Source organism: Hermetia illucens, chromosome 3 (assembly GCF_905115235.1).
Source record: "Hermetia illucens chromosome 3, iHerIll2.2.curated.20191125, whole genome shotgun sequence".
Classification (NCBI taxonomy): Eukaryota; Metazoa; Arthropoda; class Insecta; order Diptera; family Stratiomyidae; genus Hermetia; species Hermetia illucens.
The window spans coordinates 96701975-96727304 of NC_051851.1; the positions used below are offsets into that span (position 1 = coordinate 96701975).

General features: G+C 38.9%; 1 protein-coding gene across 1 annotated transcript in view; it reads left to right on the forward strand.

Moving 5' to 3' along the window:
* LOC119651142 overlaps positions 1–16074 on the forward strand; it is a 38055-nt gene extending 21981 nt beyond the window's left edge. Inside the window, exons 3-4 of the mRNA XM_038054542.1 lie at positions 14476–14653; positions 14716–16074. Coding sequence (XP_037910470.1) covers positions 14476–14653; positions 14716–15552 — 1015 coding nt within the window. The 3' untranslated portion in view covers positions 15553–16074. The remainder of the gene's footprint in view (positions 1–14475; positions 14654–14715) is intronic.
* The last annotated feature ends 9256 nt before the right edge of the window (positions 16075–25330 follow it).

The window sequence follows — 25330 nt, forward strand, 5'->3', positions numbered from 1 at the left end:
TATTATTAACTTTATTTATGCAGATATCGGTATGGAAGGTATTTCGGAGCCCAGGCACCATATAGTGGCAGCCTCCTGATTTTTTTCAGATTTTTCGGTTGGGTAGTTTCTGAGAATGGCCCCCGTAAAGGAATGGTCACTTTCAACCCCCCGCACTCCCCACCTTTCCAACAAATGTGAAAACTAAGACCAGCTTCGAAAAGTACTGACCGAGACCTTTAATTTGATATCCCACATGACTATATTTGATGAAAAAAAATTTTCCACCCCCCTTTTGCATGTATGGGGACCCCCCCTTAAATTCGACGTAAAAGGATGTAATTCACTGTATGCGTGAGCGTTCACAGTTCCCATCTTTCTACCAAATTTGGTCTCAATCGCTATAATCGTCTCCGAGAAAAATGCGTGTGACGGACAGACAGACAGACAGACAGACAGACAGACAGACGGACAGACAGACAGACAGTAAACCGATTTTAATAAGGTTTTGTGTTTACACAAAACCTTAAAAAGCTGCTTTTCCAAAGAGAGAAAGAGATGCCTTATACTTGACAAAGAAGAGGACAGGAGAAATACATATATTCATGCAAACAATCTTGAATTTTCAAAAAAAATTTAAAAGGACAATAAACGCTGCTGAAATTACGGAAAGTCAGTTAATTGATAACGCTTGTTCATCACGAATGACAATTTTTTTTTTATGGCAGTGTGTACAGTCGTTTTGAAATTTTAAATCCAATCAAATTCAATACTACCAAACATATTTACCAAAAATCCTGTTCAAAATAGTTTGAAATAAAGAAAATATGGAATTATAAGTTTTAATTATATGTAGCTTTCCCTTCGTTTAAAAATTTCTGTTGACATAATTAAATGTAAAAAAACCTTTTTCAGCTCGTTAGGCTTCAATGAATTACAGAAGAAAATCTTCTTCGAATTCGTGGAAGCTAATCCATTCTACAGGGGCCTAACGAATGCAGTGACTTATCTTCAAACTTATCGTCCTAAGTGGCTAGAACTCTGTACTAAGCTTAATGAAAATGGTCCTCCGACATATTTACCCCACCTCTGGCGCAAAGTATATCATTCTAACATTGGATTCTCTTTACAATTTATTCTTAATCAATAATTTCTTTTTAAGATTTGGAAAGAGCACATGAATGTTGTTGATCCAGATCATGTAAAGAAAGCTTTGCCATATGCAGTTTTTAACGAAGAAATTGCAAAATATAGAGAGATGAAAAAAAAAACGAAGGAAGGGAGTCAGGAAAGAGAACGACTTGAACACAACTGCCGAGAATGTTGAACTTTGCTCCTCCAACAATGGAGTAGAACCAGTCAGCCACTGTGAAAAGTCGTCAACCACTGCCCAAAAAGATAAAAACACAAGTACGCAACCCCAATTCGAAATAACGATCAAAGATTTAGACGAAGAAGAAACATCACTGACCGAAAAACAGACAACAAGCGAACAAAACAATACAGTGCATGCTAAAATGGGTTCAAATTCAGATAAAATTCAAACAAGAAGGCCTACGACATCCAAAAATTCTCAACTTGAACAAAGTCGAAAACAAGAAGCGAAAAGTAAGGTTGGTAAAGCAAGTTCCATCGAAAATCGTAATCCAAAGCAAGTGCAGCTTAGGAAGCATTCGAATACAGAGTGTTCTTCCATAAAGCAACTAGAGGTTGACAATCCAACTGACAAACCAATGACCATTCGAAGGGAAAACGAAAAACCAGTGGCGCTTGCGTTACATTCGAGGTATAAAACTATTAAGCAGGGAGAACCTAAAGGAAACATCGTTGATCCGGTGGTCCCAAAATCACTATCAGAGAGTATAAATAAACCAACTCATTCCCTAGAATCCAAAAGTGAGATGCGACTAGCGGAAAATCCAAAGGCAATACAACTTTCGATTCCCAACAATGCATCGGAACTTGCCAATCAACGTCAACAGGTGCCGAGCACTTCACAAAAAGATATTCACATGGAATCCAAAGCAGCCAGAAATCTGAATAAAACCGTTCCACCAAATACTGGAAACCAACCAAGAGGCAAACAAAACAACGAAGTGCTAGGAAAAACGAGTGGAAATGCAAGTCAAATGCAGAAAATAAACACAACTTTTAAAAGTCGTGAGCTACCCAAGGAAATAAAAAAACAAAAAGCGACAAATATGGTTGAAAAGGCGATTCCCATTGGGAATTTCAACCCAAAGCAAGTCCAACTTAAAGCACAATTGAAAACAGAATTATCGTCTAGAAACCAACTAGAAACCGACAATGATAATAAAATACAAAGCGTTTGTGGTGTAAAAACAACTGTCAAAATAGCGAGCATTCAAAGAGAAAAACCACCAGAGCAACCAATAGTGGCAATATCGCCATCAGGAAGCAAACATAAACCCACTCATCTATTAGAATCTAGAAGCGAAATTACCTCTAAAGCTACTGGAACGTCACATATGGAAACAGAGACAGGTCGAAAGGAAACCGCTATATCTACTTTGTGGGAAGATGATGATATGATTATAATAACTCCTCGCACAGAATTGGAGCAAATTGAGGTAATGGATAGCATAACAGCACTACTCTCAGACGAACGATTCTCTCAACCAAATAACCACGGTCGTACCATGGCCAAAATTCCACTCTCCAATTCCGAATCTGAAAATTCCATAAATCAGCAGTTAGATGAGGACGAAGATGTCATAATTATTGATTGCGACATTAAAACTAAGAATCCTGTGAATTCATCAGTAGATGAGGAAAACATTTTGGAAGTTGTTGATTTAGATAATGATACCGGAGTGGCAGGCTCCTCAAATAAAACGAATTTGAACGATTCAATTTCTGAAGACGATGATGATGTCATTATTAGTGCTATAAGTCTCTCTATGGATTTACTTAATGCGGAGCATAATTCACACACTCAAAATGTTATGGGGGGAGTAGAACGTACTGTCAATTCAATAGAACGGATACCTGATAAATGTATGAATTCTGATCAAAGGAAACTTTTGCTACAAACTATGGCGAAAAGAAATGCTTTGAAGGCGGAAAAAATTAAATTGTTGGATCAGGGGAAAAGAAGCCTAACTGAGTATCGCAGAAAGAAGCTTGATCTCTATCTTAGAAAAGCGAACGCTATAGAGAAAGAAGCCAGATTAGCAAAAGAAAAATCTATAAAGGCTTTGATTATGTAAAAGAGGTGTGGTCGTGTCTTCCCAGGAATATTGCTATTCATATTTAACCCACAATTAATGCTGTTCAGTTTCGTTATTTTCTTTGTCACGGGGAGGAGAATGCATATTGGGGGAGGAAGTCACAGTAGACTAAGCTTCATTAGATTTCTCATATATCTGTTACCTTGAAAATTAGTTTTATTTTCTTCAAAAACATGCATAGAAGTTTTTCGGTTTTTACAAATAAACTATTTAATTGAAACTTTGTTCGATTAATTTCGTATATGCAACAAGCGGACTTGGTTTGTCTTAAACTATAAGAATTCCGCAATTTTAGAAAGCAGGAATAGTCTTCATTAAGGTTTTGCTTGTAAAACAAAAACCTTATTAAAACCGGTTCAATGTTTGTCTGTCTGTCACTCGTACCTTTCTCAAAAGTGATTATACTGGCATGCAATTTGGTGAGGAGGAGGTGGGAACTACGAACGGGATAAGTTACATCTTTCTACATTAACTTTAAGAAGGTCCTCATACATGCAAAATACTGTCATATGTATCGAACGAAAGGCCTCGATTAGTAATTTTCGAAGACATTCTTTGTTTTGACAATTGTTAGAAAGGCAGGAAATGCGAAGAGACGAAGGTGATGATTTCTTTAACGAACCTATTCTCAGAAACTATCCAAGCGAAAAATATGAAAAAAGTCGCGAAGCTGCCTCTATACAGTGCCCAGGCCTCAAAATATTCTCCATAGATATATCTATTCAAGTTAATAATGGTAATATTATGTTTTTGGAAGACTGACTAGAAACCTCCCTTAAGCTTATCCTAGAGTCATAAACATTTGCAGTAGCATGAAGTATGATATCCCCAAGTTTGATCAAATCGTGCTATTACTGATAAAGTTACAGTAACTCAAAGTTTTCCAAATAAATTTACAAAATACTAAATATCAATACCACAATAAAGCTGTTTGACATCAATATTACAAAAAAGTGAGCTGTTCGACATGCTAAATATATAGTTAAAAAGCCCACGGACCCTCTTCCCGCTTAACCAGACCGAGGGGCGACCAACCTAAGGAAGGGCTGAAGGCAACATTCAAAGGCCCGCATCACAGCGATGATGCGTCTTAACGCAAAGTGTGTGTGACCATGCGAAAATGTATTACTACATCCCGATTGTCGCAAACACTTCAGCCAATGACGCGGAGGTTCTACACTACAGAGACATGGATCTTATATCGAAGACAGTGCGGATCAAGACTGAAACCCATTAGGTCAGATTGTTACCGGACAGGACTCTTCGGACTATAGCACAGGTTGCAAGGATAACCGCTTCTTGCATCTCCATGTATAGTCCAGCCCTAAGATCGAGCGTTTTCAGCGCTTTATGTAAGTTCTGCGGGACTAACCCCGTCGCTGAAATTACTACTGGGACTACTTCGATCTTTTGTAGTCTCCAAGTCTGCTTCATATCGTCTGCCAAGGGGCCGTAGTTTCGGATTTTTTCATGCTGTTTTTCAACAGTGTTCCGGTCCAACGGTGCGGCTACATCGATTATAAAGCACGCTCGTTCTTCCTACAGAAGCAGAACTAGATCGGGTCTGTTATGATTAACACTGTGGTCAGTGGCAATAGTGTGATCCCACAGTAGTTTGACCCGATCAATTTCCAAGATTCTCTGCGGAGTATACTTATAGTAAGGATGGTAGGTTGCCACTAAGTTATACTTCAACGCAAGGTTTTGATGGAGAATCTTGCAGACGGAGTTATGACGATTGGTGTACTCGGTACTGCTCAACATCCTGCACGAAGATGTTATGTGCTGGATGGTCTCCTCTTCACAGTTGCATAACCTACAGTCTGTTAAATAAGAGCGTGGTCACTGTTACACGTAGATAAAAAATCAGAGCGTCCTGTTTCTTTTTCTATGACATAGAGGGCACCTCAGTCCTTCATGCTTTTTGTAAAAAGTCAGCTCTCTGTCAAATTTAGTCTTGAATTGAGTGGTTTTTCGAAATGAGTGCTGTTTACGCCTCTCGCTTTAAGGCAATTTTTCTATGTTTGCATGAAAAAGAAGCCAAATTAACGCAAACTGCTGCTGCGAAATATATGGGAAAGTCGAAGCAGTTCGTTAGCAAGTGGATAAATCGCTATAAAAAGGTCGGTAACGTTGATGATTTTCCTGATCGCGGAAGTGCAAGCAGGGTCTCAAAAAAGACGAAAAAAAGATTCTCGCATTGTTCTCGAAAGATCCAACTTTGACTTTACGTGGAGCTGCTGTGAAATTGAAAGCAAAAGGTGTTGACGTATCTTATGGAACGATTCGCAGGCACTTGCTTGCCAATAAACTGAAATATCGCAGTACTTTGGAAAAACCAATGTTGAGTGCAAAACACGTTGAAAAACGAGTGGAATGGGCGAAGGAAAACTTGGACCGCGATTGGAGCAACATAATTTTTTCTGATGAATCCTCCTTCTGGGCATTTCCGAGCATCAAACACGCCTGGACAACTTCCACCAGTAGGATGCTTCAACGGACTGTTAAACACCCCGTCAAGGTCCATGTTTGGGGGTGCTTCTCAAACAAAGGTTTCGGTACTTTGTTCTTATTTACCGAGAATTTAAATGCCAAAAAAATGAATAAAATATATCAAAAGGCTTTGTTACCATCTGCTAAGCAATGGTATATCGTGAAAAATGAAAGCTGCATCCTTCAAGAGGACAACGATCCGAAACATTGGAGTCGAGCGTGTAGCGAGTGGAAGGCGCAAAACGGAGTTGTCCCTTTAGATTGGCCATCTCAGTCACCGGATGTGAATCCCATAGAAAATGTATGTGCTCTGATGAAAATGCAGCTTCGCAGACGCAAGCCATGTAATTTAGATCAACTTTCTCGACAAATTCGGAAAATTTGGAGGTCTTTTCCGGTAGAATATGCAGAAAAACTAGTGGAAAGTATGCTCCGACGGTGCCAGGCCATAATTGGCAATGCAGGAGATTGGACTTGCTACTGAGGTATTTGCATTGAGTATTGACGACCAAATAATCAATAAATTTGCGAATTTTCGAAAAATCAATTGTTATTATTTAACAGTGACCACGCTCTTATGTAACAGACTGTACAACTGGAGTTGGTGATTGAGGAGTCGTGAAGAATGTACCGTTTATAATTTTTTGTTGGGAGCGAAGCATCCTGAATTGAAGTTAGGAATGCTTCGGTCTCATAGAAAAGTACACCATTTGTCAACCATTTGTTGGAGTCGAAGCCTAAATAAGTAGCCGCGGACAAGCAGAACGTTTCCCTTTGTGTTCGTCCTCCCTTACCGATTCTTCCCTTTCTGGGGGAGTAAACCTCCGTAATAAATCCGTAATCCGGGGTGAAGGGATCGACGCGCCTATCGGATGAATTGCAATGACGTTACACTGTATTTCAGCGGCTCCCCTCCAAATACTTTCCCTACCTTTGGGGGTAACCATGGGGCTCTGTTGCAGGGTTGACTGCCTCCCCAATACTCGTGGGAACAAAATTGGGGAAAATAATTCGAATTTTTTTTATGGGACCCCATGGACACGAAGAGAGTACCCAACACGGTTAAGGGTCGTTCAACAACATCAGAGCGGCTCTTCGCCCTTGGATGTTTTGGCGGTTATGCCGTCAACCACCAGGGACGGGAGACCTAGGCGTCGTATGATTTGGACGAACCAACTCAACGAATTTATCGTCCGCGCCTATTACCGTATCACGGATTTGGAACGGAATCCATCAGGGTATAGACATCGACTTCATGACGCGTTCATAACCCGATTTCCGGAGCTAAGTCATGTTCCGGAACAGAACGTCGTCAACCAGTACCGGGTGATAGTGAATAACAACCGAGTTGCCTTACCAACTAGGCAACAAATCTTCCAAGAGGTTTCACTTGAACTCGGGCTGGAGTCATCAAATTACCGGACTAGTCAAAGGAGTAACACAAGTACTCCACCTGTAAGGCACTCCATGAATTCAGTAGTCAGGAGAGGCTTAGTAACTGGGGATGTCGACCCAATTTATAATGAGGCTTTGACCGCATTCCAGTTCGCATTCACAGAGTATGCTGAGATTCTCCCAGACGCTAGGCCAAAGATCCCAAAACTGAAGTTTACTTCGGCAACTACTAACATCATTGCTGCCGTTGACAGAATTTTGGCTGATCGTTTGGCTAGCGAGATTACTGCTACAGAGGTTCACAGCCTGATCTACGTTGCAGCTGCCACGGTTATTCGTCTCCATAATCAACATCTTAGAGCGAATAACAGAGGTATGCGCAGAAGGACTTTACCGTTCTGGGTGTTTCGACTCAACAAAAGAGTCGAAAAGTTGAGAAAGGAGATTGGTCGTGTGACGCAAGCACTCCTTGGAAGTCCATCACCAAGAGTCAACATCATTGGAAACTACCATCTGTCCAATGATATGCCAATCGAAGAAATCCTCGAGGTGCTGAAGCAGAAACTTGCAGTATGCTCCAATCGCATCTGTAGGTATCAGAAAAGCTTTCAGCGAAGGACAGACAACACCTTGTTCTTCCAGAACCAACGGAGATTCTACAAAAATCTCACCAACTCAGATAGGGAAAGTAACCTCGATCTGGATCAGGCAGAAGACTTCTGGAGAAGTGTATGGAGCGAATACAGCCGTTGCAATTTAGAAGCAGCGTGGCTCCCACACCTTATGCGTTCATGCGAGGCCCTCCCCGAAATGACCATGCCTGACGTAACTGAAGTCGATGTTGAAGCAGCCCTTGACAAGGCAGGTAACTGGAAGGCGCCAGGAGTTGACAAGATTCACAACTTCTGGCTGAAGCGGTTCAAGAGCACTCACAGGATATTGGCAAATCAATTTAATCAGATGATTGCCGATCCTGATTTTGTTCCACCATTTTTCACCAAGGGGATAACTTTCTTCATCCCCAAAGAACAGGGTGCCTCTTGCCCTTCAAAATGTCGACCAATTGTCTTCCTACCATCTACAAGGTCTTCACTTCAGTTCTGTGCGCGAACATCTCAAAACATCTTGATGTTCATAAATTGATAGCTGAGGAGCAAAAAGGATGCGCAAAAGGCTCCCGAGGCTGCAAAGAACAGCTTATAATCGATACGGTAGCTGTGAAGCCACCAAAAACGAAACATCTCGACAGCCTACATCGATTATAAATTAGCCTTTGACTCCATATCACATTCGTGGTTACTACAAGTGTTACGCTTGTATAAAATCAACCCGAATGTCGTTCTTCTTCTGAGAACAGTAATGAAGAATTGGGACATGAAGCTATCGGTATCCTCACAAACATCAACAACAACTCTAAGCCCACTGTGGTTTTGTTTGGCTTTGAATCCGCTATCCCATCTTTTGCATGAAAGCAAATAAGGGTTCCAAGTCAAGCATGGCATATTGTCGAAATGTACATTAAGTCATTTGATGTACATTGACGACATCAAATTGTATGCCAAAGACAAGAACCAACTTCGCTCCTTGCTGGACATCACCATCCAGTTTAGCAGGGATATCGGCATGCAGTTGGGTTTGGAAAAATGTCGTATAAAAACAATTGTTCGGGGAAAACACACCGACAACGAAGGATACAGCCAAAATAACATCCGAATTGAGGGTATGGATTCGGACGACGTGTACAAATACCTCGGCATATTGCAAGCAACAACACCTGCTGTGGCAATAATCAAATCAAGTTGCTGGGGGAATTTGAACGGCGTCTGGATCTTGTCCTTAAAACTGAGCTGTACGGGAAAAATAAAATCATGGCAATCAACACCTTCGCCATACCCATCCTTCTGTACACTTTCGGTGTGATACAGTGGAGTAATACTGATTTAGAATCTGTCAATAGACGGGTAAGAGTAGATCTTGCAAACAACAACATGCACAATAGAGCTGCCGAAAAATTGAGGATCACTATCCCACGTCATCAGGGAGGAAGGGGGTGCTTGATTTAAAAACGTTGCACTACAATCAAGTGTATTCTCTTCGTGAGTTTTTCTATGAGAAACAATCCTCTAGCCAAATACATCAGGCTCCCGTCATGGCAGATAATAAATTATCTCCTTTGAACTTGAGAAGCAGAGAATGGGATCCCATGTCGAATGTTACTTCAGTCCAACAGAAGATCGACATGTGCAAAGAGAAACCCATTCACGGAGGTCATATCAAAAATTTATTGTTGTCAGGCATTGACATCGAAGCCTCCAACAAATGGTTGACAAATGGTGTACTTTTCTATGAGACCGAAGCATTCCTAACTTCAATTCAGGATGCTTCGCTCCCAACAAAAAATTATAAACGGTACATTCTTCACGACTCCTCAATCACCAACTTCAGTTGTACATAGGTTATGCAACTGTGAAGAGGAGACCATCCAGCACATAACATCTGCGTGCAGGATGTTGAGCAGTACCGAGTACACCAATCGTCATAACTCCGTCTGCAAGATTCTCCATCAAAACCTTGCGTTGAAGTATAACTTAGTGGCAACCTACCATCCTTATTATAAGTATACTCCGCAGAGAATCTTTGAAAATGATCGGGTCAAACTACTGTGGGATCACACTATTGCCACTGACCACAGTGTTAATCATAACAGACCCGATCTAGTTTTGCTTCTGAAGGAAGAACGAGCGTGCTTTATAATCGATACTTTCCAAGGCCTAGTTTTGACATTCGCTGGAAAGGTGGGGAGTGCGGAGTGTCGAAAATGATCATTTTAACGGACCCATTCTCAGAAACTACCCAACCAAGAGATCTAAAAAAATCTGGAGGCTGCCACTATATGGTGCCTCGGCTCCAAAATGACTTTCATACCGATATCTGTTCAAATAAAGTTAATAATAGTATATTACTATAATTTTTAGTAATTGACTACGAAACTCCCTTAAGTTCAGCCAAGAATCATAAATTTGCACAAATATAGATTATAGTATAGAGCATAATCCTCCCAAGTTTGGTGGAAGTCACACTATTACTAACAAAATTATAATAGGTGAAAATTGCGGTTTCTTATAAAATTTAAGATTTTGAATGTCATTATCACGCGACATAACATAATAGAAAATTATTCCCAATCGTAATTTTTAGGACCAAAATCTGAAAACCGTAAAGAAATGTAAGATTCTAAAACTAGCTCATCGATTTTAAACACCGCTAAGTTGCAGTCACAACAATTTCATGCTACTGGAAACGTATGTCGAATAAAAATTATGAGTTTTGGGAATTAAATGAAATCAAAATGAGGAAACTGATATGTCTAATAACCGATTACCGTTTTATACGGAAGCACTTGCAGACTATGGTTGCCTGCAAAACACGTAGGCTTTTCAATGATGAAGAGGAAATGGCTTTTCATTTCATTCTGACTGCCCGGTATTTGCATGATGATTAATAGCAACCTCTAAAAAGGGGGGCTTCACCATATGCAATCTATTCGAATATCTCCTGTGCCTTCCGAATAAGACACGGTAGGTTTCAGTGGACCTTCCGCCCCGCCCGGGTTGGAATGAAATGAAAAACGCAATCAATACTTTATGTAATCAATCTTAGATTTAAAGTTTATTAGAATGTGAATGATAGAAAAGACATTTAAATATGGGACCCAGTCTCAAAAACCACGTATTCGAAAACAGCGAGTTCATTTATGTGATTGATCGGAAAAGAAGCGAATCGCCACAGAAGAGCCGACGATATAGAACCGTTTCAATTGAATACTAATATATGACCAGATGATGTGATGTACAATGTGTATTGTGTTATGAATAGCAGGAAGCCTTGAGCAACTACAGAGAAAGGAAAGGAGAAAGCTATGTGTTTACTGTTTACTAGAAAAAGGCTCGGAAACCCATTGGAATCAGGTTCGATATTGACGTCAAATTTATTAATAGGGAACCAAACGCAGGAATTAGTGACGAGGCGAATGGCGGGCGGCTTAGAGCAGTCTACATCTAGGAAAGGTATCGAAGAGGGATAGCATGATAATTCAAGCATAGAAGAGAAATAAGTACCTTAAAAGTCGCAAATGAGGAAAAACTGAGTAGGACTATAGAAATTGCAAGTGTAGTATTAAAGTGGCTTCCAATATTTGCATAATAGGCCGGCCTCGATACTACTCAGGTATGGCGCTTGCACCTTTTTATCATCGACTCCACAGGGAATCGCCGAGTCTCAATGTGCGCAAGTTGAATGACATTTCTGAAACACAAAGCTGTATAAAGGTCAATCGAATATTAAAGTCAATAATTGTACGTATTAAGGGCAGAATTTTCGAGAGAGGAGAGGAAAGGAGGTTGATTACAGTTATACTATATTGAGGGGAGATGCTTATAATTCTCATCCTGCGCCTGATTTTCTGCTAGAAGTAAACTACAGGATGATCATTCTAAAACTTGGTTGAACTCAACAAATAACATAAATTTTGCATAAAAAGCAGCTTTCGTTAAAAAGTGCGCCCAATGGGAATGATACAACACAACACATTTGCTAACGCCCAATAAGACACGACAGCCGGTCTTATATCCAATTCCAAATCATCTATATGCGCACCGTGAGGAATTATTTGCAATTTGTAGGCATATAAATATCTACAACCGTGTTGGCGCAAATGTATGTATCTACTGTAAGTGGCAATATTCCCAATTCAGAAACATAAATATTTATATACGCGTATTTCGTAAGTGATAATTGTTTATATGGCTGTGTGAGTCAACCATCCAATTTAGACGGAAACACTTGGTTGTCTCAGACACATACATCTGTTTGTCTGATGTCTGGGGCAAACTCACCAGTTTTAGAGAGAAGTATTTTTGATAACCGGCCTTATTGGTTGATAGGAAGTTAGTAGATCCCTATAACAATCGGGAATAATTTTGATTATGGATATTTTACAAAAAAAAGAGGCATCCAATTAAGTAGCGACGTTAAATGTACTAAACCAATTCGAGGAAGTTGCTTTCCTGGTTGTTAGGATAGCCCCTGATGACGCTAGCGGAGCGTTTGACTTTACATTTACAATGTTTGTCTGCTATTTGAGGTAATTCTCTGCAACCTCTGCTGCCTCATCAGCAGGTCACGAATCGCAACACAGCTGGCCAACTCTTTGATATCGTTCCCGCTGCTGCTCTAAATCCAAGCATTTCATTCACTCGTACCAGCGGCCTGAGTTAAAGGTGTCCTGTCCACCAAAACAATTAATCCTCTCCAGGCCAGTGTTTGCTATTTCTACGGGCGAGGTCTTACTGTCACATTTCCTTTCCTCCCTTTCTTCCTCTACGGAGATTTTAACCTCCCAATGCTCAACTTGTCTAATCATCCAAGCTTTCCCATTCCTTCCAAAAACCTCTCCCACTCTTCCCTTCTACTATCCTCTTTTATGAATATTTGTTATACGCTTCACTGTGAGGTCTATAACTAGAAAAGCGCATAAGAGATACTTGTTGAGCGTCGAGGTGGCTTGAAATCGTTTTGATCCCACATTCATCCAGTCTTTTCCTTTTTGCATCAAATTTGCTGATTCCATTGCCAACTCCTCACAACAATCCTGGGGCCTACTCTGTTTTTACTTCTCTTCCGTGTTTACATTGCACACTTTACGCCTCTTCTAGCTGCAAACTGCTCCGAATCTCTCGCCATTTGTCTTACCTATCGCTTAGTTGAGTCCCTCATTAGGAATGTTAGCACCAAAGTCGGACCTAATCCCAATGGGCTTCCTAACCTCTTCCTTGTTAATTGTAAACAATGCATTTCCCATCCCTTCAACAAGTCTCGAAGAATGCTACTTTCCCTATCTTTGATGAGACGCCCTTATATCTATCCTCAATAGCGAAACGCGATTCTAACTATGAACTACTGCTCCATTTCTCTTCTCTTGCTCCAAAATCCTCGAAAGATACGTCAACAACCGGCTGATCGCGCACTTCCGTCACCTCGTAATGAAAGAGCAGCATGTTTTGGTGAAACATCCATCTACTGCTTCAAACTTTCTAGTCTTTACCATCTTCCATGCTAAATGCCTTAATTCATGATATGATGTACACGCTATCTACATCGATTTCTCCAAGGCTTTTGATATTATTATTCCCCCAAAATATTTGGTTTTATCCGACTTTACCTCAATTCAGCCCTCTTTGACACTGTACAACTCGCTTATTAGAAACATCCTTGAATATTGCTGTGTAGTCTGATCTCCCTTCCATAACCGTGACTGTTGCGGTCTTGAAACTGTGCAACGCAAATTCACCAGGACTCTTTTATTTTAAAAAAAAATCTTTCCCGTGTAGGGGCTTCGCGCCCTCAATCTTCCTTCCCTGCAGCAACGCCACATCTTCGTTGAAGTGAGTACCCTGTGCAAAGTCTGTAGTTGCCCAATGGAATTGCTGTCAACTTTGATATAATATTAGACATAGCATGGGTACTTTTGAAGTCGAAATTTACTTTCCCCCGATCCTACATCACCCTACAGCTTGGGTCGTTTGACTCTGCCTCCTTCCTTAGTTTTAAACTTAAGTTAAGCCACTTACTTGCTCCTCCTGAGGACGTTGCATTGTTCAATATTTTCAAAGAAATGGGCTAGAATATTTAAATGAAGAAATATAGTTGACAAAGAACAAATTTCTTTTCACGAGTTAAAGTAATTTTTATTATTTAATTTAATTAGTCGATATATGTTTATTGACTCATCTACAAAGTCTCTTCTTTTTTACTCTTTTCCTATTTCCGTTTAAATAAATGGATGCTTCAATTCCATTATCGACACATTTATTGTTTTGATTGCGACATGCTCACAACAGGGAAGGTACAAAAGCAAAAATTCACAGCCGAAAATATTATTCGAAGCTGGCTCATGAGCTCAATAAACCGTTTGATTGCCGATTAACAATTGTCATGATTTTGTGATGAAAAATTTATCGAAATAAATTGCTAAAATGGCCTAAGCCATACCGTTTATTGCAATAAAAAGCGTATGGATCTACAACGTAAAAAAAAGCGCTTGATAACTGGCTGTTGAATTTTTGGAAACTTTTTTAAATCCATCTGATCATGGAGATAAAAAGGTTTATTTTTTATATTTCGATCCTATGAAACTGAGTATTCAGCGCTGGATTGACAGAAATAAAATGGCCGAAAACATCAAGGCGAATTTATAATAAAATATAAATTTCATACCAACCAAATGAACATAACAGAAAAACATACAACCAGCATTTAATGATGACAAGAAAACTGATATCTTTCCGAATATTTTCAGGGGTGGTAAATGGAATATCCTTCAACTTAAACTTTTCCATAGATTCGCGAACTCACTTCCAGTGTGGAAACGTACGGGGCGAAAACCGAGAAGATCGAAAAATAACATGTGGAACGACCTATGCATACAAATGAATAAGTTAGCTCCACCACAGCATTCAATGAAGACATGGAAAAAAGTATTAACATTCTTGAGCCTTTCTGAAACAAAACTATTCCTAACGATATATTCATTTTCAAGATTTGGTTGCGTTATGTTCAAACGAGGCTTCTCCGATTAGATACACAGAAAATGATCGCTCCCAATCCGGCGAATGAGGAAAATCAAACTGAAAAAGAAAATGCTTCAACGGAAACTAAGTCAAATCAATCGAATACGAGTGATTCGTCTGTTGGTTCTCGAACTTATGATACTGACTCTGGCATCACCTCATCTCACATTACAAATGAATCAGTAGATATCAACAAGCAAGCTATCGAATCGGATGAGAATCGTATGAAGGATCAGAATTTGGATCAGCAGGTTGCGGTTCAAATTCAAAACACTGACCTTGGTGTGGTATCATCTCACATTGCAAATAAAGCAGCAGAGATAAATGAGAATTGTATGAAGAATCATCAGGATCAAGGTTTGCAATCAGATATCGGTGCTCAAACTAATAATACTGATCTTATTATGGCACCATCTCCTATTCCAAATGAGAGTGAGAGTTGTATAAATTCAGAATTACAAGGTGATAGAGATGAGGTTACCAGCACCATCGTCATCGATGACGATGATGACGTCATTGTAGAACGTAATCGAACGGACTTCACAACAAAAGCTCCAAAAGCTAGTGCAGATCACTTAACAAAATCTGAAAATCAATCAGAGAATGACTATTTCACATCGTTGATTGAAGTATTAGGTGAAGCAAATACGATCGCAGAGGAGGAGTTAAAGGTCATTCGGACATTGGAACAGAATCAAGAAAAGTATCGTAAAGAGAAACTTGAAATTTTTGAAAAAGAAGTATTGGCAATTGAGGCCAAAGTGGAAAGTTTGGAGAAGAAACAAGCAAAAGTAATTATTTTGTAAACCCCTTCCCAATTACATTCAAACTATGTTTAATCTTTAAAGAGAATAATAGACTCCACTAGAAATTGTTTAATTATGAAATGCATTCAAATATCTATTTTACCGTGTTTCGGTATAAGATGTCTTACGAAATAGTTAATTATAAGCGTTTTGTTCCAGAGGTAGTATACCTTGTATTTTCGTTTGTAATCAATATGAATGGATTACGAGTATGTATGATAAAAATTTGTCTCACTTTTTTTAATATTTAAAATATAGACAATAGTTGCGATATCGCAACAGGATTTTTCACTTTAGTTAGAAGTTGCAGTTTCATTTACCCTCAGGTGTTTCCATATATTGCTCGTTGTGGCTATATAGAAGCTTTGAGAAATATAAAGTTTATAAGATAGTAAATGTATCTCTATTTAAGTTTAGAATAACAAAAAAAAATTAAAAAATTACATTTTTATTGCGCAATTTCTATATACGCACTTGCACTTTTAAGCCTATTGAAATAAATAAACGCATATTGACTGGTTACTAATATTTTGTTTTGCCCCCATTGGACCTTATGACTTCGAAAATTCGATTTGGCGTTGAGGCTATTAAATTTTTAAAGTGTTTTCTACGATTTGGTGCCAGCATACTAAAATTTTTTTCTTTAACTCAAGTACGGAGCCAAATTGGCGTTCATTCGCATAGACTTTCCTTGCAAGTATCCCCCATATATTCTCTATGGGATTAAGATTATGACTTCGATGCACTGCAAAATTTTTATTTGTTTGTCATTTAAAAATGATTTCATGTATGTAGAAGTGTGTCCTGCGTCGTTGTCATGTTGGAAATTCCAGACAATGTTATTATTCTCATCTAAATAATAATAATAATCGTTGGCGCAACAATCCATATTGGATCAGGGCCTTGAAGTGTGTTAGAGCACTTCATTCAAGACCGTAACGGTACACTAGGAGGCAATCTGGTCAGCATTGCGCTCGCCCGAGATTATTACCCTGATTTGACTCAGGTACTCATTCACAGCTGAGTTGACTGGTATCCGACGTCAAATTCATTTCATTTTGGTTGGTACGATTCCCTGTCGAAAGTTACCGGGAAAAGAAAATGTCCCCAAAACCATAACACTGGCGCCTCCAAAGTCGCGACTCATTCGAGAAGCTTTATTTTTTTTAGATCGTGCCAAAATGCGCTAAATTCAGCTGGGCCGTAAAGGTTGAAGTTCTTCACATCCGAAAAAAATACTGCCTTCCGTCCTCCTTCCCATTTCATCCACAATCTAGCAAAGATCTTGAGACGAGCCTTCCTATGTGTCGGTTTTAAATGAGGTGCTTTAGCAAACTTTTTATATTTAATGCTGTTATCAGTATGGAAAATCTGTTGCACTCGTCTCTTTTTAATAGGAAGAAGTAATTTCAACATGATCTGGAACGAACCAAACTTTATTTCCATTAGCTTCCTCCTTAATCAGGGTGATTTCACTTTTCCCGTTTTTTTTTTATTTCCACACGGATGCTTTTTTGTACCGTATTTTCCCTTTAATCTAAAGAAATTCCGCAAAACTCCGTCGGATCTGCCGATTTCTCTCAACGTCGCTCTCATTATGCAGCCCGAATCTTCCACTCTGGCAAGTTGGCCTTTTTTTCTTCGGTTAACAATTTTCCACGAGGCATCGCTATAATCTAAACTAAAAAAAAACTAAAGTTGAACACTGTTTTACGTAGGACACTACAAAATTTCACGTCACACCTTTTAATTACAAAAAAAAATTTTCAAAAGTAATTTCATACACGTTTTAGCTACCTGCGTTTATAGAAATTGCGCACTTGCAAATGATTGCTTTCGACCAGAAACAAAATATCATACGACATTTTTCAGCTGATCTAAATGTCGCTGTCATAACGAATTCTCAAGAAACTAAGGAACTTATATTCCCTTCAATTGTTTCACACATTCTTCGCATTCTATGCATTTTCTAAGAAAAAGAGGAAAAAAGTGACTGCGTATATAGAAATTGCGCTCACTATATACATCAAGAGAAGCCGTGAGGGATTTCGGTAGAATATCTGTAGCGAGACGCAAAATTTGTTTGACAATCTCTCCAAAAAGTCCTCTTTAATGCTAAACATACGGCATATAAAACCTTCTAAAACTACACAAACAGGAGTATCTATTTAAAATATATAAATGCTCAGTAGGAATGGAGAACAAGCCTACGAAAAGCAAAAAAGAATTGGAACAAAACACAAACTGGCTTGTACAAATCTGAAAGTGCTCGCGAATTTTGGAACTTATTTAAACACTTTTGCCATCCTTTGGTCCAACAACCGTTCTCAATTGAAGATCTTGGTAAATTTATATCGAAACAAAGCCTACTCAGTGCCGGGGATTGACAAAACATTGTACCAGCACCTTGGGTGGCTTAATGTTTCAGCTAATCATAGTCTTATAGCAGCACTAAACAAGATATGACTACACTCAACAATCCCGGCAGATTGGACTCGCATCAAAATAGTTTCAATTCCGCCCAATTTCATTAGTAAATGTTTCAGATCGCCCGCAGACGTCGCAGATCGACAAACTTCTGCATCAATGGCATTTCATTATACATCTCGTTCGCAAACAGTAATAAAAGTCATGCCGCAAACCTAGCCATACAAATTTTTTTTCACCCGATATAGTCATATGAGATATCAAATGAAAAGTATTGGTTAGTACTTTCCGAAGCGGGGCCTAGTTTTGACATTAGCTAGAAAGGTGGGGAGTACGGGGGGTCGAAACTGATCATTTCTTTAACGGACCCATTCTCAGAAACTGCTCAATCGAAAAATCTGAAAAAAATCACTAGGCTGCCACTATATGGTGCCTAGGCTCCCAAATACTCTCCATACCGATATCTGTTCGAATAAAGTTAATTTTTAGTAATTGATTGCGAAACCCCCCCCCCCCCCCCTTAAGTTCATCCTAGAATCATGAAGCATGATCGTGCCAAATTTGGTGGAAATCGCTCTATTACTAACAAAGTTATAACAGGTCAAAGTTATCGCTTCTGTGTAAATTTAAGCCTTTGAATGTCGTTATCACGCGAAAGTGGTTATTCTCGTTAGCATCGACCAGAAGTTGGGTGGACTTAAAGAGACCGGGTCCTCCCGCATTTACCTCAACAGTATGGATCATTTTTTATAGATCCAGGTTAAAAAGTCTTAGACCGTTTTTGATTTCGAATGTTCTTTTACTTTGGTCAAGGTCAGCCTAGTCAGCCTTATCAATTTGGTCGACATATCGAATTTTTTCATGGTCATGCACTTTTTTACCATGGCTATACTATAATAGATGGTGTTAAAGTCGATGAAAAGATGCTGCAACTGATGGTCATATTCCTACAGTTTTTCCATCGCTTGCCGCACAGAGAAAATCTGATCTGTTCTTAGAGACAGTAATCAGCAACGTGATACCTCTATAATTGCTGCACTGCGTGATATCTCTCTTTTTATTTAATGGAAAGATAATGCTTCTTTACCTTTGCCTCATCAGACATTGAGTCACTGTCTCACACATTGAGCACGAGTTGATGAACCGCTTGGTGTAATTAGTCGTCACCATACTTAACCAGTTCGACTATAATTCCATTGGCTCATGACAATTTATGATTTTTAAACCGAGGAATTGCACGGACTATTTCTTTTATGCTTGGTGGTGATAGTATTTGTCCATCGTCTTCAGTTGGCGGGACTCCAACTCGCCGATATTCTGTTTTTTACGCAATTCGTTAAAATACTCAACCCATCGTTCCAATATAACGGTTCAGTCGTAAATATCATAAGATTTTCCTCTTCATCCTGCTGACTTGTTGGTAAAACTTGAGGTTGTGCAGCGATTTTAGAACCACATCAGATGAGACAATACTGATGGCGGCGAGCATTAACCCAACCGATATTCTGGTGAAAGAAATGAATGTATTAGGAGAGAGAGGGAAACACAGAATGCAGGAGTGCGGCAAAGCCAGAACCATATGACCTCTGGCAAAGCAAATGGGTCGAGTTTATGAAGGGTCGCTGGACGCGCAGGCTCATTTCTAACGTTAGGGTATAGCCTGAGGGAAAACACATTACTTATTTCCTCAAGCAGCACGAGGGTCGCTACAGGAATTGTCCTAGATGCGGTGAAATGCCAGACGACCCAGAGCATGTGATATTTCACTTGCCAAGGTTCGGGATGGAGAAGAGGAAACTGAACCAAATACTTGTAAAGAGTGTAAATCCAGAGTATATATTGCGGAGATGATAAAGTCGAAGGAAAACTTATAGTGTCCTCCGCAGTCGTAAAAATACAGGAACAAACGAAAACACACGGTACTGTTGCTGTGTGTTATCCAGACTTATGGTGTCATGTCGATCGGCGCCTTCGTGAAGACATCACGTGTAAGATTCACTACCGTTCAGTAGATATATAATGCGATTTATGTACAAATCTAACCATCATACACAGAAATAATTATACATAAAAAATCCACAGAAGTACAGGGTGCGGCAGCATAACTTCCTTTTTTCAAAACTCAATAAAAACTATTGTATGCATCGGAAAATATTTATTTATTTTTTATAATGTAGGTACATGTCTAAAGTTTTTATTTACATTGTTTTGAAGATCAAATCTGTTAGGTGACGTCCCCCATTCTCCATACATTGCGTAAACCGATTTCTGGCGTTTGTCATGACTCTTGTTAGCATAGCAGGTGTTGTTGGCAATTTCTTCTTGGATGTTGGTCTTCAAATCTTGTAGGGTTCTTGGACGGTTCACATAACCACGGGATTTCAAAAAACCCCATAGAAAAAAATCACAAGGGGACAGATCGGGAGAGCGTGCCGGCCATTCCAAATCGCCTCTAATTGAGATAAGGCGCTATGGAAAGTGTTCCCTCAAAACAGCCATCGATGCTCTTGAAGTGTGTGCTGTTACACCGTCTTGTTGGAACCAAGTGTCCCCCAAATTTTCTAGCCGTGGGAAAAAAAAATTCTGTAGCATGTTTACATACCGGTCCGAATTCACTGTCACTGTAACCCCATTTTCCTCAAAAAACCAGGGACCAATAATTACAGCTGAGGAAATTGCACACCACACTGTGACTTTGGGTGAATGCAAAGGCTTTTGATGCAATTCTCGAGGGTTTGTGTCAGCCCAGTAGCGCATGTTTTGTTTGTTAACCGACCCACACAAATGAAAATGGGCTTCATCGCTAAAAAAAACAATAGCATCTCAAGCTACACACAAGAAAAATGGGGGAAAAAACATGATAATGCCTGAATATGACATCTAGGCTCCGAAATACCCCGCATGTCGCTATCTGGTAAAATAAAATTAATAATTGTATATTAATATAATATAACATATAATTAATAATAGTATATAATATATTAATATATTTTTTTATTTTTAAGTTCATCTCTTAAAGTTTCGCGTTAATATAGGTTATAATATGTAGCAGCCTAATGGGAAATTGACTCTTTTACGCCAAATTGGTACTCCCTAAGATACGAAATGTCAGTATCACATCCAATGAATATTGGATACGTTCAACGTACATACACTACGAGCTATGTATGTATAAATGAAATAATCATGCACGCGAATATTATTACATCAAAGATCAACAAAACCTTTCACACCTGAAGCGACGAGCTTCCGGTTTGCCGACTTGTTTTTAATAAAGGGAGGAACCTCAATTCCAGTACCAAGTATTTAATTAACCCCTTTAGGCAATCATAAACACCCATGATCGTGCTTGCGATTCAGATCTGGGGACGGGGTCGAGATGATGAAGCTGACGCCACTTTGGGCATCATGCAGTCAGTTGAAATTTTCAGGTATTTCGTCATTCAGCAAAAGAGGATATTATATGAATGCTATAAACTTCCATCTACACTCCTCCTTCCCTGTAGCGCCACGCAGTTTTTAAGTATCTAAAGATAAGTCGCAATGGAATTGACGCTCTTTCTCAATGTATGACTCATTCACGGCCTCGAAATCAATAAAAGGCAAGTGGAGTGAAGATTTAAACTCCGATGGATTTAAACATGATATTGCTAAATATTGATTTAGTCTTCTCTACTACCGCATTTACGATGCGCATAATGAAGTGTCGCTTATCCTAAGATCCTTAGCGAAAGATGCCACTACGATTGTCGTAAGAACGTAGAGTGGAGGGTTATTTTTTTTTGGTTTAATCAAATCAAGTTGATGAAAAGTTGTGAAAAGAAGAAAGAAGAAATTATCTAAATATCTACTTGGCTACGTAACTTTTGGGGGCGCCTTTGGTATTTTATCTGCTCCATGGAGAGTTTTCTGTCATCTTTTTGCTGCAACCGTTGAAAATTCTTGTGAAATTGCTCCCACAAATTTAAACGAAAAACGGCAGGGTCAACGTGCTATAATGAATATTTTCGGAAACATTTTAAATGACGAACTTTAGACAGGAGATCCAGACTAATTTGTGAATGAAATTAATTCAGGAATTCGTCAAAAATAAGGCCTACCGTTCACCGCAGAGACTTCTCGAATTAATCATCATATCAATAAGTTTTTTGTCATTTGTTTCTCGCCATACAATAATTCGATGCACACCTTGTCGTAATTGGTTGCTGAGTTGACAAGTTAAAGCCTTGCAGGATTCTAAGTCATGCGATGTACATCGTAATATGCTGTGGCAACTACCATATACTTAACCCTTGAAGCCGGCTTTTATTAAGTGAAATGCGTTAAGTGGCATCTCATTATGCATATCGTAAATGAGTCACTACGTTGCGCTTCAAGCTTTTACAACCATCGTAAATGACGTTATTGAGTTGTGGTATCACTGTATTAATGAACATTCACATTTTTTATTGCGAAGCTATTTGCAAAATTACTGAGTCGAAACAGGTATGTATAAACATGTGAATTACTCATGATACAAGAAAAGGAAATCGAATCCTTCAGAAGTGATTATGGACTTCTCAAAAGTGACTAGGGAAAAATACGTAGAAGAAGGTAGCAACAATGGTATGAGGTACTGGCCTATGAGTCCACTGATCGGCCGTTTCTATGAAATACTTTAACCGTTAGACCCGTTACGAAAATTCATAAAAGTGTCGCCACATTCAGCGCGCTTAGTTCCGTTCAAATTCAAATGCCAAGATCTGGCAGGCTTCAGGATAAAGCTTCTAGAGTTGCGAATATCCGCTGCATCCATAATACACGATTTTATCTGCCACACAAAGCCCCCCCCCCCGGTTCAAAGCCCGATTGCTATCTGCATTTAGTTACTGTGAAACAGCAAATTTCTGTGTCCCTGTTACCTTCTTCAGTATCAATTCTTATGAGTGAATCACTATTCGCATTTCACCGCTTATTTAAATGTCGTGTCAGTAGAATTTTTGATATCTGTTGATGTTCACCATCCTCCAATCCGATCTATCGTTCAATCGGGACGCAAAATTTTGAAAGACAACTTCCACAAAGCCGATTTCCATTATATGACTTTATTTCCTCAATCAATGTTCTAAGCTGCGTAGATACTCGGTTTAGTTCACGGAAATTCGAGATGTTTTTTTATTTGATATATCCGCATCTATTTGATTTCGGACCAGACCAAATGGAGAGCACTTTTCTCTCACTTTTTTTGTTCAACCGACCCTTTTTTGTTCAACCGACCCCTCGTTTTGAATTTAGCACCCAAGTAATCTAAAAAAACCGCAAACGGTTTCGGAGGACAGCATCTAATGAGTTGGCTCTGCCCTGAAAGAAAACGGCTATCATTTTCGTCTCTGAAGGTTCCTTTCCAGGCAAGTGGAGGAAGTTCAATAACATCCCCCACATTGCTCTATCTATCTAAAACTTTCGAGAATTATGTCAAAAAACGTCCTTGATTTTAAAATAGTTAGCATTCCGATGCTTGTAGTTCTTCTAAATAAAAATAAAACTAGGTAGCTTTCTCCTACTACAATATATTTTAATAGTTAGTAAATACGTATTTCGAGAGCTACTTACTCTCTTCCTCAGTACTTAAGTTCCCCTTAAGCTTAAGTACTGAGGAAGAGAGTAAGTAGCTCTCGAAATACGTATTTGCTAACTATTAAAATATATTGTAATAGGAGAAAGCTACCTAGTTTTATTTTTATTTAGTCCTTGATTTTATTTCTTACATCGGATTACGAAGCAGCAACATGAAATTCAAAGTAAACTCTCAACCAACTTATTACTCGTTAGGTTGTCTACCATCTTTTATCTAGGGGTTGAGGTTCTATCTAAATGGCAGCGTAAGGTGAGTCTCCTTTAATAGTTGCGTCTCCACTCCTTTTTCCGCTCAGCTCAGAGCTCTATCATTGGCCTATTTTTATTCTCATTCTTCATTAATAACCTCTCTTATTTTCTGGTCCCTGTCTTCTCTATGTAGACGATTTGAAACTATTCTCTATTAATGACTTACTTACAATCATACCTTGACACAATAAGTTGCGCTTAATACTAGAAAATACTTCTCGTTGGTTTTCCTCAAAATTTCCTTTCCGGACATCCATTTATTATTTGAATGGCCCTTTGTCAGTTATTTCCTCTTATAAGGCTCTTGGCATGATGTGTAACAGCAAACCTCGATCTAATATTCAATATATTGGTATTCTCAGCCGAGCATACAGAATGTCTGGTTTCGTTCTTCGCCCCTTTTCCCACTTCAAAAATATTTATTCATCAGTCATTCTGTATATTTCTTTCGTTCAATATTATTGAGTAGTTTAGTGTCCTTACCATTATTGTGCATTTTCATATAATTGAATCACTATAGAGAAAGATTACTCACGCTTTAAGGGGGTCATCCCGTGTGAAAGCCGTTTTTTTCGCTTTTTTTTGTGAAGAACTGGATACGAATACAAATTTTTTACCATATATTTATTAATATCTTGAGCATACGTAATAATTTTTCCAGCACGATAACATTGTTCATTATTGAACTAAAGGGCAATTTATACACCCGTCTCCAAACAAAGGTGTTTCTCTGCTGCCACGCTAGAGGGCGCTGTGATAATCTTAAAGAAAAAGAGTAAACAGCATTTTAACGTCAAAACTTAACTACAGTCCACAAACTAGGATTATTAAAAAATATTAAAAACTAAATTTTTGGCGCCGTGTTGAAACTTTTTTTTGCGAATTTTGGCGTTTTTTAAGGCTTCTTTATCGAATAAAAAAAAACTACTGAATGAATCGCAATTATCCTAGTTTGCGGACCGTAGAAATATGTTTTGAATAAGTCGTGAAAATTTCAAAGAATTCGGTTGGATAGATTTTGGGCTATGGTGGCAGCCGATTTTCAATATGCAGTTTCGAGAAAAACGCATTTAAAAAGTAGAATGCGATTTTTAGCCATAAAATTAATTAATCTGCTATACCTAATCCATAAACCTTAGGACCACTCGGGATGAGCCCCTTCAAAAAAATATAACTTTGATTGTTTTATTTTGCTTAACATGTCATCTCGTCACTGCTCTGCCTGATGCATGTGTCATTTACAAACTATGCAATGGCCTTATCGATAGCTGTTTAACCTTCGAGATTCATCTCCAAAACTCCTCATACGGCGACCAAACTACTAACATTTCGAGGCGTCTTCCGTGCAGCTCTTAATGCTACTTCGAAGAATACTACCGCTTGCAGCCTGGTCATCCTTTAGTACATTTTAAAAGAAAGTAGCCTCCACACGGTGATTTTTTTCTGCAATTCTCTTTACTTCTCTTTCTTTACGTGTGTTCATACA